Source organism: Dermochelys coriacea, chromosome 17 (assembly GCF_009764565.3).
Source record: "Dermochelys coriacea isolate rDerCor1 chromosome 17, rDerCor1.pri.v4, whole genome shotgun sequence".
Lineage (NCBI taxonomy): Eukaryota > Metazoa > Chordata > Testudines > Dermochelyidae > Dermochelys > Dermochelys coriacea.
This window is the reverse complement of record NC_050084.1, coordinates 5,890,835-5,904,160: the sequence shown is the minus strand read 5'-3', so window position 1 is coordinate 5,904,160 and position 13,326 is coordinate 5,890,835. Positions and strand designations below refer to the sequence as shown.

At 35.3% G+C, this 13,326-nt stretch overlaps 1 protein-coding gene across 7 annotated transcripts in view; it reads right to left on the bottom strand.

Moving 5' to 3' along the window:
* Positions 1–13,326, bottom strand: part of BRIP1 (BRCA1 interacting helicase 1) — a 125,425-nt gene that overhangs the window by 14,894 nt on the left and 97,205 nt on the right. For all 7 annotated transcript variants that reach the window (XM_043499402.1, XM_043499409.1, XM_043499404.1 and 4 more), the window contains one exon: positions 1,244–1,356. In XM_043499402.1, coding sequence (XP_043355337.1) covers positions 1,244–1,356 — 113 coding nt within the window. The remainder of the gene's footprint in view (positions 1–1,243; positions 1,357–13,326) is intronic.

The window sequence follows — 13,326 nt, the reverse complement described above, 5'->3', positions numbered from 1 at the left end:
GTATTAAGTCAAATTTAGGGTACTTCTGCACAGCACACTTCTCTTGGTGGCGTGTAGAGTACATACCTGCAAAGCCCCAAAGCATGAATACAAACAGCAGCATAGCCAGTGAAGCATAGCTTAGGCAAGAAGAGTAAAGACATGTCTGAAGGGTGGGGGTATGTATGTGAGTACAATACTATATAGGCTCTCTATTCACCCAAGCTGTGCCTCCACATCTACACTGCTAACTTTGGCAGTGTAATGTCCTGCTGCTGGAGCCATTCCCCTCTGCAGGAAAGACTCCCCCCAGTGGGGAAAGGCTCTGCCAACTTCCACTGTTGGAGCCTTTCCCTGCTGACTCCCCACTTCCCCTCCCCCCCACCACCAGAGCCTTTCCCTGCTGCTGGAGTCTTTCACTGCAGTCCCAGAAAGGTTCTGGCAGCAGGACACTACTGCTAAAAATAGCAGTGTGGATGTGGGAGGTGGTGCTTGGGCATGTAGAAAGCCAATATATACTAGCAGGTCTCCACTCGCTGAAGCAGTGCCTCACTGTCTACACTGCTATTTATACCCATTCTAGCTGTGAGTTTAGCGTCTGTACTCTACATGCCACTGCAAGTGTAGACCTCCCCTCACATTTGACCTCATTTAGTTGCAACAAACACTGCTCTTTCAGAAAGTCTCAGTGACAGCAATCTCTTTAAAACAGTACTGAGGACAACAGCTTGGTTACATTTTCACTCCCCAATCCTTGTTCAGCACAAACATCAGCTTGCCAAATATCTTGCCACTTGATTTGCAAGATGTCAGTCCAGTTTTACCGCTGTCTCAGTGTTAGTTATTACAAGACATTTGCTCCATAGAGTACTGAGGACAGAAATATTTACAAGGCAGGAATTATAGGTCACAGAGTTATTTACTTTGAAATTAAAGATACCCACTGACTTAAGCATCAGTCGGAAATCTTTGCAATTGATAGTTCCATGGCCCTAATTGCGCTATAAAATATGAAAGAGTTCCTGAATTTAAAAGGGCAATACAGTTTCCTAATTAGTAGTTGCTTGAAGTGTTTATGGCAACCCCTTACAGTTAGATTTTACTGATGCCTATCTGAAGAAAGCAGAAATCTGAATATCTGTATTTTAAACAATTCCAAGGATAACATGCAAAAATACCTCCAGTCCTAAGAATGAGGGATTGATCATACTCGAGAAAGGAGTTTAAAAATGAAAATATTTAAATAATATTCAGTTCCTCTCACCTGCCCAGTGCCTGGTTGAGAGCTCTATAAGCTTGAATTTCATACCATTGGCTACCTGGTAAAAGGCCTCTTGTCTTTGAGTGCTGGTCATTGTATTTCCTCTTTAACTCAACCTAAAAATCAAGTCAAAATATTATTTTAAAATATTTCCTTTTGCAAAATTATATAATAAAATGAAAAAACAGAACAAATTGGTTAATCAATTGGGTATGAGAGAGGAGGCTGTTAGGTAGAACACCATGTTAAAAAATTTCTCTTCTTTTCCAGAGGAAACTTCATCGAAGCCCTGCTTAAACCACAAGTGAAAATGAGTTTGGTGGTCCTGTCTCAGACCCTATTTGTTCACATCACACCACTACTAACCAATTAAGGATAATGACCATTCTTTGCTTAAGATTAGACGAGCGCTGTCTCAGACTAAAGGCAGAGCCTGGTGTGTGCCTGGTAATAGCTAATATTAGTGTCATTTGCATAAGAACCATCGTTCACCAAATATAATCAAAATAATATTATAATGCTAAGCTTCTAGCTCTCATTTTGCAAAAATATCAAAATCCATAATTGAAAGTTTTATCACAATTTTTTGGAATGTGCAAAGTGGAGATAATTTTGGACATGTGTTTTATTGTATAGACTCATCAGTGTTTATATATTTCAGTTGTACAGTAAGTGTTGATGCTGTAATTTCTAAAAAATACAGTTTGAGTTTAGGACCCTATTTTCCAGTCTTTGAGAAATTACAGATTAGCTTAACAGTTCTAATAAAAGGCAGTAAGAATTTTTATATATTTTACATAAAGTTTACAATACTGAACATTGGTTTCAGTTGAACATTGCAAAGGATTTGTGTAATCACTCTGAGCTTTTATGTCCACAAATAGAAATTGTATCTACTTAACTATGAATGATCTAAAACACTACAATATCCAAAACTTACTTGACTGATTGTTCTCTAATAGCATTCTAAATAATATTTCTGTTTTTCAGGTATAATTCATGTTCTTCACTCTGCTCATTTACTCATACGTAATATGTGGTTCACTCAGTAATAGCTTATCACTCACAATACAGTAATCATACATTTATCCAGACCTCAGTGGCTTGTTGGCAAAGGATGCATAATCACTAAATTTGGTCATTTCCATCATTTTCAAGTAGTAATCTAAGACCAAAAGGCACTATGACTCCTACCATTCCATCAGCACCATCAGCATTTCATTCCTTACAGCTGGCAGCAGAGTACTCCAGCTGCTAAAACCACATACTATCCAAGCTTACCAGGCTACCGGAACACACCTACTTGTATCAAACACAGCTAGTTTCTGTCAAGGAATATATAACTGACAGACATGTGCAATGGTTTAATATTGAGAGTAATTCCCTCAACACCTGGCAGAACTGCAGAAAAGAAACCGTATGTAGTATAGCTGTGTCAGTCTCAGGATATTAAAGAGACAAGGTGGGTGAGGTAATATCTTTTACTGGACCAACTTGTGTTGGTGAGAGAGACAAGCTTTTGAGAGAACTGACTTGAAGAAGAGCTCTACCTAAGCTCGAATGCTTGTCTCTCTCACCAACAGAAGTTGGTCCAATAAAAGATATTACCTCATCCACCCTGTCTCTCTAATATTCTGGGACCAATAAGTCTAACACCACAGCACACATGGAAAGCAAATGTAGTATTTGGGGTGTGGGCAAAGGAGGGAACACTTCTGAAGCACTAATATGTTTTTTAAAAAAGAAAAGGAGAAAGTACATGAAATAAACAACAAATTTCTGCTCTATAACCTGAATTCAAAGGCATTTTTTTACATAAACCCTGGACTGCTGGAGCAGCTGTGTAGTATGTTGCCAGCTAGAGAAGAGGGCTAGGGTCTCCAGGGCCAGGGTCAGTAAGGACTGGTAAGCCACCTGGAGGAAGATACCTCCAGGTAAATGGAATCTCTCCTCGCTAGTCAACGAGCAGTGCTGATATCAATTGCAAGAGAAACCCCTTGCCATCCCATTTCAAACAAGGGGATAGTGCTTGTTTAAGGTCCATTCTGAGAATGTGAAGAATGATCTCTTATTTGGAAAATATATCCAGCTCCAATATATATTTTCAAAGTGTATTGGTTTTAAAAAAAGACAAAACTACACAAGAAAGGTTCTTTTCACTGCTCTTTTGCACAGTATTAACCTTTTTAAACTGACATCTGAAAGGACACGCTTCAGGAGAGAAAACAGCAGACTTCTAACAACATCTGACAGGTAACTTTCAACTTGAATTTGGGTAAGAAATTTTATTTTGTGTACTTATGCCCTTTGAAACAGCCTGTCAAATTTACAAATTCAATCTTTACAGCCAGAAAGTAAATTCAGTTTGATTTCACAGATTTAATATTTGTTCCAGTCACTAAGAATTTATTGACTGGTGCATAAGGTTTCCTTTGTTATTTTTGAAGCACATAGAAACCTTTCCCCCCTAAATAGTTTGTAAACATTAATATAATTCTTCACAAAAAACTTTAAACTGTAATTACACATATCTCTGTATTACCATACATGTAACTGCAGTTAGAATAACCAAAGACAGTACTTTTAAAGGATTTGAGGTGGAGAATAAAATTTAGGAAAATCTAAGAAGTGGGTAAAGCTAACAATATTTTAAAATACAAAGTAGTCACAAAGTTCTTCTGAAAGTATTTCATAGTTCTCTTAATCTCATGATAAATTTCTCAATAGGATTTCTTCACAAAGCCTTTTGTCAACATTAATACATTTATCATTTCTATAGTTTCTTGCTACTTTGAAAGTCTTAGAAAAGCAATATTAGAATAACTTGTCATTCTGTTTTACACCAATTACGATTATTGCAGGCAGTGTCACAACTACACACAGAGGTATATACCTATAGAGTTAGCAAAAACATTGTCACATCAGATAACAAATATTGAGGTCCATATATTAATGTAAGAGATATTAACCTCTCCATTATATGAATAATGGATGACAAAAAACAAAGTACTCTGTTTCTCTCACTCTAAAGATCAGGTTTCAGCATGAAGTGACTATTTAGATTGCTGAGGGTTAAGGATTCATAATAAGTCTAGTAAAGGTAAAAGGCCAGTGCATGTCATTTTAATCCAATCAGAATCTATTTCATTGTATAACTCTGCATTATCAGGCATCAAATCAACACCCAATTCGAAATGACATGATGCATATGTGAAAAAGCCAGTCTCTCCTGCTAGCAAATATCCTAAATGTGCAGTAAACCACAGGCTAGAAGGGATTAGTTAAAATGTCAAAAGACAGCCTTTTACTTTTACCTGTTCATCCTTAAAAATATACTCTTAGCTATCAGGCATGCTTTACAGACAAATAGTTTCAGCAAGCAGCAGCAGAAAGCCTATGGCAAGCTCTGCCATCTTGCAGCTGTCACAGAGATTAGTCTTTGATCTATCTGGGAGGTCATGGTCACAGTCACATTAGCTGAAGTCTAACAACATTATACCTGTTAACTACTCTTTCTTTTAATGCTTAATTAGACAGACTTTCCCCCCATTATGGAAAGTTTAACTGGGAAATATCCTGAGTTTCAACAAAAACTAAATTACATAAACAAACTTTGCTTACTGTGATTTGGAGAGATTTTGAGGCAGTTTATATTATAATTCAAATGTATTTTACAAGGCTTTCCTAAAGCAGAATGCTAATCATATCGAAAGTTAAAAAGCATTTTACTAGACAAGCTCTTTTGGGGATGGTGTTGAAGGGTGACGGGGAATGGTTTAGGTGAAATGACAATGCTTCACCTGTGAAGACCTGGATTCATCTTTGATTCAGATGATACAAGAAATAATAGCCTGGATAGTCCATGGTGAAAAAAGCATTAAACTACTACATTATTGGCCATGTGCTGACGTGATGCTTAGGAGAGTAGCTAGGGGGTGGCAGGTCAGAGTGGAGGTTTATTTACAGAGTTACATGCAGAAACCTGGATAGTGCCTTAACTTGCACTGTGTCGGAGAGCAGCACATTTATTTAATGTAACAAACAAAACAAACATTTTAATATATAACATTAGGCCATGCAAATAGCAGCTTATTATGAATTAATAGCTTCTGGAGAAAAACAACGGTGAGATGATCTAGCCACAGCAACATTTTATCATTTAAATTGTGTACTTTCAGTTTAATGTTCAGTAAATAAAAAAAGGTTCCCTTTATGGCAGTTTCATATAAAACTGGGGTGAATATAAGTGCATATGACACTAGAAGTTTAAGATACCGTCACATAAACAGTATATATGAGAAATATTACACTGTCTTATTCACTCATGATAAGCTTTTTAGGACAGAGTTCAACCCATAAATAAGAATAAGAACTAATCTGTTAAAACTACTGATTAAAACTATTAAGAAAACTTTTCTTCAGTAAAAATAAACACATTGTCCACCAGACACTCATGCAAAATGGTTTTATCTTCAGCCAAGGATAGGGCCTTAGACCTAAACAGTTTATAGCAAAACCAAACTGGAAGAGAGAGAATGTGCATTAGGAGTGTTTACTGTTCAATATCAGCATATCATAAACACATGTATCAGTATAAATATCACAATATAAATTTCAATGGCTAAAGTACAAGATCTTATATGCTGAGTAACTTTAATAGACAAAATCAGTATGGTTGTATTTTATTTTATCTGGCATATTTTCAAGATTTGTAGAGGCAGTATTTTATTTAACCAACTGCAGTGCTATATTTTGCTAAAATGGAAAAAAAACTAAAATTGGGTCTCTGCCAAAAGTTAAAAAGTCAGGCTCACTCTTGGATATAACAGCACTTCAGAAACTATTTTTTCCAACTGTTCTCTATCTTCCCTTTTAAATTACAAATTGATACACAACAGAAGGAACACTGAAGACAAGACGACAGCTCAGCGTTGTAATGACACATATGTAAACACGGAAGGCAGCACTGATGAAAACCCTGATCAGAAACCTACCGCCTTCTTTATACTACCACTTGGTGGTGTGGTGAGAGTCACGGCTAAAGATGGGATGATTCCAGTCTGGATAAGGCTAAACAAATATTGACACCCTACCAATATATTTGTGCGTTTATATGGGTACACACATACATACTCCCTCCCCTACATCCATCCACCGCAGATTTAAAAAGCAAAAAAAATATTAAAAAAAATATGGTCTTAAATCTATCTTCTTAAAATCTCATATGTCCAGTTAGTCTTTCTTCATAATTTTTCAGAACATACCTGCCATCTAGTCACCCTCTTGATGAGTGCCAAGTAACCATAAAAATTTGCAAATGTAGGGAAGTGAAAGACATCATATCCCTTTTTTTTTTGTTTGAAAATTTTTTCAGTAGAAGTAACATTAAACAGTGTAGCATTTAACATTTTTTTCCTTCAAAAGAAGCAACATCATCTGTGAGATTTAAGACTAAATAGTGAACGTGTAAAGACCAGAGTACTTCACAGAACACGTTTCACTCCTCAGTAGGCTTACTAAAAGCTGTATCTAAACACACAATCTCAATTTATTAACCCATAAGACTGAGATATTAACAGTAGGGCACTACTTTGAAACTGGTGCAGTTATTTCATGGGCAAACAAAGGTTTGAAATATGCAAATGCCTATCACCAGTAACCTGTCAAACCAGTTTCTGTGTATGCTGTAGAATAGCTTATTTTATAATCATACCAATGAACACCTTGCAGGGTGCTAACGATAAAATCCAGATTACTTAATATAGATCATTCTACTTCACTTTCACACACATTTGCCACATTTTTCTGTTTAAAAAAATCTTCATATGCGTTTAGTGTTAAAAGATATGCTAAGGATCAATATTATCTTTCAATACGATCAGGTCTTTGTATTGCTTGGTTATCTATAGAACGCTGTGCTGTGTGTCTCTCTGTCGCCACCCACAATATTCTGTAGCATTGCTTTGGGCTGGATAAATCAGACAGGCTCAACTGTGTGCAATGATATCGCTTCTAGTGGCTGAAGCTTACTGAGGCTATAAACTAATCTTACTATAAGAGCATAAATATTTTACAAGTTGACATTAGCAGTTTTTAATCTAATTTTTTTTTAAAGGTTTAAAAGGCCCATAAAAATTATCCACCTTAATGTATGGGCATGAAAGTAAAATAAAAGACAGCACGAATAGTGCAAAGCTATCTGAACTCCAAAATATTTGAAGTAAGCAACTCCCTTTTTTTTGACTGCCACTCAGAACATCAGGGACCTCCCAGTCCCCACCATGCAAATCTCAACCTCTCCAACACACACATTTTAAGTTTTCTTTCTGTAACAGTAATCAAGAAGAAAGGGACAGTTCTCATCTCTGTGGTTATATCTGCAGCTCCAGAACACAGCACCACATCATTCAAATCTCTTGCATTTTGCAGACTGCTTCTTCCATACAGTACAATTCAAAAATGACTGGGCTCTGGAGTTCATGGGATTTGAATGGAGCAGTATTTGGGGGCCAATGTCTCCTGTAATGGAGATGGAATCAAAGCTAGTCAGAAATCAAGGAAATTGGCAGAATGGAAATAGAATGAGATAGTCACAACAGGGAAGAGACGCTGTAGAGAAAATAATCACTGAGGCAATTTGATAGATTAACCCCATAATTCAAAACTCTAAATATGAGGGAGCACCTGTAGACAACTGTTATCATCCTGCATCTTATCATTTCTCTATGTATCTTTCTGTGCCAGAACAGTATTAACAACTACATGTGAAGACACATATTTCTCTTATTTTTGATCCACAAAATACACCTTTTCACTTGAAGCACTTAATTCATTCCCAAGTATTCTCACTCTTAATCCCAGTGACAAAGACTGTAGGAAAGGTTTATATAATGTTATAGCCACTGAACACTTTTAGTACTGTCAACTACAGCATGTGGCATCTCAGAGATCTTTAAATTTTACGGTTTGACAAATCATCTAGCACATTCACCCCAGGCCCATCTACTCATCTCAGTCTTGTAGGCTTGGAAGGACTGTGAACAAGTGACTTGATTAAAATCTAATACAACCAAAACTCTCCTCTGAAGAGAAAATTCAATCCATTTCCAGTGAAGCAGAAGTGAAAAAAATCAAACAGGTTCCCTTGAGGTACAACGCTGCTGCATACGCTCAGTGCCACTGCATCTAAGGTGAAGTGGTAAGTGTCAGTCATCCTTACAAATCCCCAAGGTGATAGCTTCACTTTTAAAGCCTTCAACATTCTTTGACAGTAAAGTAAAAATGTAAAGGTCAACACTACTTGCTAAGGACAAGATAAACACAAGAAAATCACTTTGGAATTTTTCATGGATCAGAAAAGTAAACTATTAAAGGTAAAAAAGAAAGTTTTGAATTGCTCTATTATTTATCCAAAGGCTTAACTGAGGGATATATTTAGGGATGGCTTTCTTAATCTGTGCCAACATATTGATATTGATATTACTGTTGCACCAACAGAAGAGAAATGCCATCCACTAGCCTTGTCTGATAATCTGAATTCAAATGTTATCTTTCTAAACCAGAGGAATTCTGTATTTTACAAAATTTTGCAGATAGTTACCAAAAATCCAGACTCTACTATCTATAATTTTTTATTTACATAAAAATGTTTTGCAGCATATTTAGCACTGGGAATAACGGTGGGAGAGGAGTTATTTTTCAGTATTTACAAAAAAAATTCTTTAAGGAAAATGGTGTATAGTCTCTCTTTAAAATTTCTTTCTGCTTCAGGGTAATATGCAAAATTGTCAGCAAGCACAGCTTACACTTGTTGAATGGCTTTTAAAATTTTAGACACAAAACCAAAGAATACTCACGTTCTCACATGCCAAAGTTTGTCTACATCTGGTATTCTAAGTGGGCTAAACTTTAACTTCTTTTCCTCCAAAGAGAAAAAAAAACTGAAAACAAGGGAAATATCCTCCCAACCACCTTGACAAGATGAGATTTTTGCATACCACAGTCCTCAGTAACCACTGCCATTGTCACTATACTTACAATAACAAGCTGAAATAATTTATGGTACCTGGTTGCAAGACAATCACAATGCCAATCACCTTGAAAACGCAACACACACAGCATTAGTAACTTTTAATACTCATAATTTGAACACATCCCTCTTGCAATTTCAAAATATGTCCCCCAATCACTGTTACTGTAAATTTGGGGGCTTACTAATATAATGTTGTACATTGCAATCCTCTACACACAATCAAATCTATTCATCACAATTTTACTATTTTTAGAAAGTATTTTATTCAATTTATTACTAAATACACTTGTATGGTAATGGAAATGAGGGGGGCATATAAGTTTCTAGATGAATAGCACTCATATCCTTATTCACTGGCCCTTTCTTTAGATCAGATGACTTAATTTTTTTTTTAAAAACCAGCTTCTGTAAGAGCACCCTTTGAATAGTATCTCATGTTTGTTTTCCCTTTAAAATTTTTATAAGGGTTTCTTTATGATCCCGTTAGTGGTAGCAGCAAGGGAGAAACTGACTGTACAGATGAAACAATGAAACTGACCAAACTTTGGCATTTGATAGCACTTAGTGTAAGCAAAAAAAGTAATTTTTGCAGGGTTTTTTTCAGTTATACTGAACATAAGGTGTTTCTTGTAATTACAGTAGATATACTATTTTAAGTCAGTAACATAATTTTCAAGTTGATAATTTCCCTTTTAAAGCAAAATTGTTCAGAAACATTCAAACTGCTTAGAACTATCAAAACAGTAGAGCAATAATAAAATGTCCAGTTTCATTTTAAAGAGAAGCTTTAAACTTCATTGTATAGTATTCAAATAATGTCAAAAATCTTTGCAACAAAATTTCCCCAAAAATTTTAACAATGTATCAATTCGCCTGTATTTTAAAATGACTATTTACTTTTCCCAAAACATGATGGAATTAAAAATGAAAATTTCCTAAGTCTAGGACTTAGCTATTTAATATTAGTATTTGCCTGGCTCACAGTATCTTCTTTTTAACAACTGATTTTTTTAATTGACTCAAGTGTGAAACTCATAAGTAAATGAGGACCATAACTGCTTCCATTAAGTGGTAAATAAATAGTCTACACTAGTGCAAGAAAAATGAACCAATAGTGTCATTTAGAACAGAAACTTCATTTTCATTCAGAATAAAAATGCATTTCAGTCACCATTTAACTAATGTAAATTTCTCTTTCCCTGTACAAGGAACAATAGGGAAAAAACTATAAGCTAAAAAATGTTGAGACAGGGATGGAAATAAGTTTAAATATTAAGAAAAGTTGCTGTTTGTTAACTGGAAATTTCAGTCACCAGTTTTGATTTGTTGATTCTTCATCATAGAAGTGAAGAAACCCCAGTTGTACAACTGATTTTTTTTTACACCATTAAAATATTGAATACATAGCAATGAAAAATGCAATTCAAATGATGTGTTCCATCATAGCTCACAGATTACACTCATGGAAACAATAAGAAGGGGATTTCCCTTCATAGTTTATATTCAAATCATAGCAGCTGACTAAAGAAATATGTAAAAGATTCTCATTAAAAGGCAAACCCTCCTCCAGTTTTTGAATATCAATGCACAGAAAGTGTAGTCTTATTCAGTTTATTTTCTTTTTACATCTATTCACATAAAAGGGTTTGAATGTTTTTCCTACATATTTTGGCTGAATAAAGGTCTCACTTAACTGTTATACAATTATAAAATATGCTCTACTGTAGAATGTTTAAAAAAGCATCTGGGAAGTGGAAGTCGAGAAATCCTCTCTGGGAAAGTTAGGTTAATGCTTGCACTATCAGAGTTGCCCATTATCAACATTTTGTAGCAAGTTTCTTTATTTTCAGGTCCCCAAAGAAAGAACAGTAAATTATGACTTGAACTAAACAAGTCACACTTGGCTCCAAAATCAAATTTTCCTACCTCCATTTTCAGGTCCCTGAGGTAGGCAGAGGAAATCCTGGTCACAGCCAAATAAGTCATTTTTGGCTCTGAAACATATTTTCCTGCTTCTTTAAAGCCAAACTCTACCACTGAAAGTACCATAGCTTCACGTAGTACTTTAACATTTCTCTTTTTATTTTTGCTGTAGCAACCTGATTCTTAAACAGTATGAAGGCATTTTCAATCATACAGAATTGGTCCTGTGGTTTCCTTTTTCTAAACATCTTATTTTTCTTTTATTGCAGTCCAGTATACTTCCAAGTCTTAATTATATTCATTCCCATAACGTGAAGGTAGGTAGGTTTAGACTGTTAAACTAATGCATTTAAGGCAATATGTGCCTAGAACTCTGGATTGGGCCAAATGGGAAAAAAAAAAGACAAAATAAATAAATAAATATCCTAAAAGGGATCTTGTTTTCGAACAAACAGATTAAGTACATAATATGAACTACAATTTAAAATCTCTTCCACTATTTAAGTGGACTGAAAATATTATTTGAAAACCTTTTTTCCCCCTCATCCTTAACTACCTGAAGTAGCATCTAATATTTTCTCCAATGATATGGAGAAAATTACATTTAGCATTATACCACATACTTTACATGGGACTTTTACCTGAGTAAAGACAGTAGGATTGGATCCATAAGGTGACAATTCCACACATGCAACAAAAGGTAATGAAAATTATTTTAGCATCAAACAACATGTATTTGGGATGACACAGTCTTCTGAGTCACATTATTTATATTCTTTAATAATACAATTCACTAGCATTAGCATCAAATTACAAATCATAAAACATGTTTAGAAAGCAGGTTGATCAGAAACAAGTTATATTAGCAGTGGAGATGAGCCAACATCAAACTGCCAGTGTAAAAGTCTCTAAGGACTCAATCCTACAAACCCTTAGGCTTGCACACAGCACTAGTGAAACTAATGGGATCACTTAGAAAAGTAGGATCTATGTGCAAGCGTAAGGGTTTCTAGAATTGAGCCTGAAGAGGCCTTTTATTAACCATCTAATAACCTGACTTGCAACTGATTTCCATAAAGCACCAGTGACATTTTTTGGTGACAGTGAAAATCACTGGGTAATATGCTTTAGGGATTTGCCTAACAAATGTTCAACACTTGTATTTCCTTTTTTAAAAAGGAAGTCAGAATTAATTTCAGTATCTTCTGTCTTCAGCATATTTCTAATTGTCTAAAGTGTCTGTTCTATCACCAGATAGTTAAATAGAAATATACTTTTGTGACCTATATCTTTATTATTTTATTATATTTATTATGAATTATCTGCTAAAATTACCTCCTAAAATCTGAAACACACTTAGAAAGTTTTATAATTTCCAATACTTTTTAGCTCATCAGTTTTCCAATTAATACACTCTACCACAAAATCAACAGAAAAGCTACGCAACTATATCATAGGACCACATTCCTAAACTCCACTTTGAACTGTGAGCTTCCCTCAATACCTTCAAGCAAGGAAGCATCCCCTGCATGTAAAAAAATCATCTGGGCTCTTCTGGACTAAGAAGAGAAATGAATTCCACATTAGAGGACCTGTCCAGGAGAATAACCTGCCAAGAGCATCCTCTCATTTACTATGAGAGAGTTCCAGTTTGAGGGCTTCCCCAAAGTCAAATGACATGGGGTACAAAAGGTGGCCTCTCAGGTAACCAAAGCCCAAACAAGTTAGGGCATTAAAGGTTAAAACCAGTACTTTTAATTTCACCCAGAAACGTACTGGTAGCCAAAACAACTCTGAGTAGGGTTATTGCATAATAAAGTACTACTCAATACAGAGAAGGGTGGCAAAGTCTGGCTCTACATGAGAATATGTAGGCTGTCTATCTGAGCAATCAGAGATTTTCTATATACTTACAAACATATCTGCTATATTAATTTCTAATATAAAGCATCGTATTCTAGCTCCTAACTGCTTTAAAGCATGCTCTCATTTTAGCTCTGAGTTTTTAAATGACACACAAAATATTTAAATGACACATAAGAATAACCATGTGAGAGTGGAATGTATTATCAATCTCTTTCAGAGGATAGAATAATTCCCATACCCCTCCTATATCCTTCCAACAACTGGA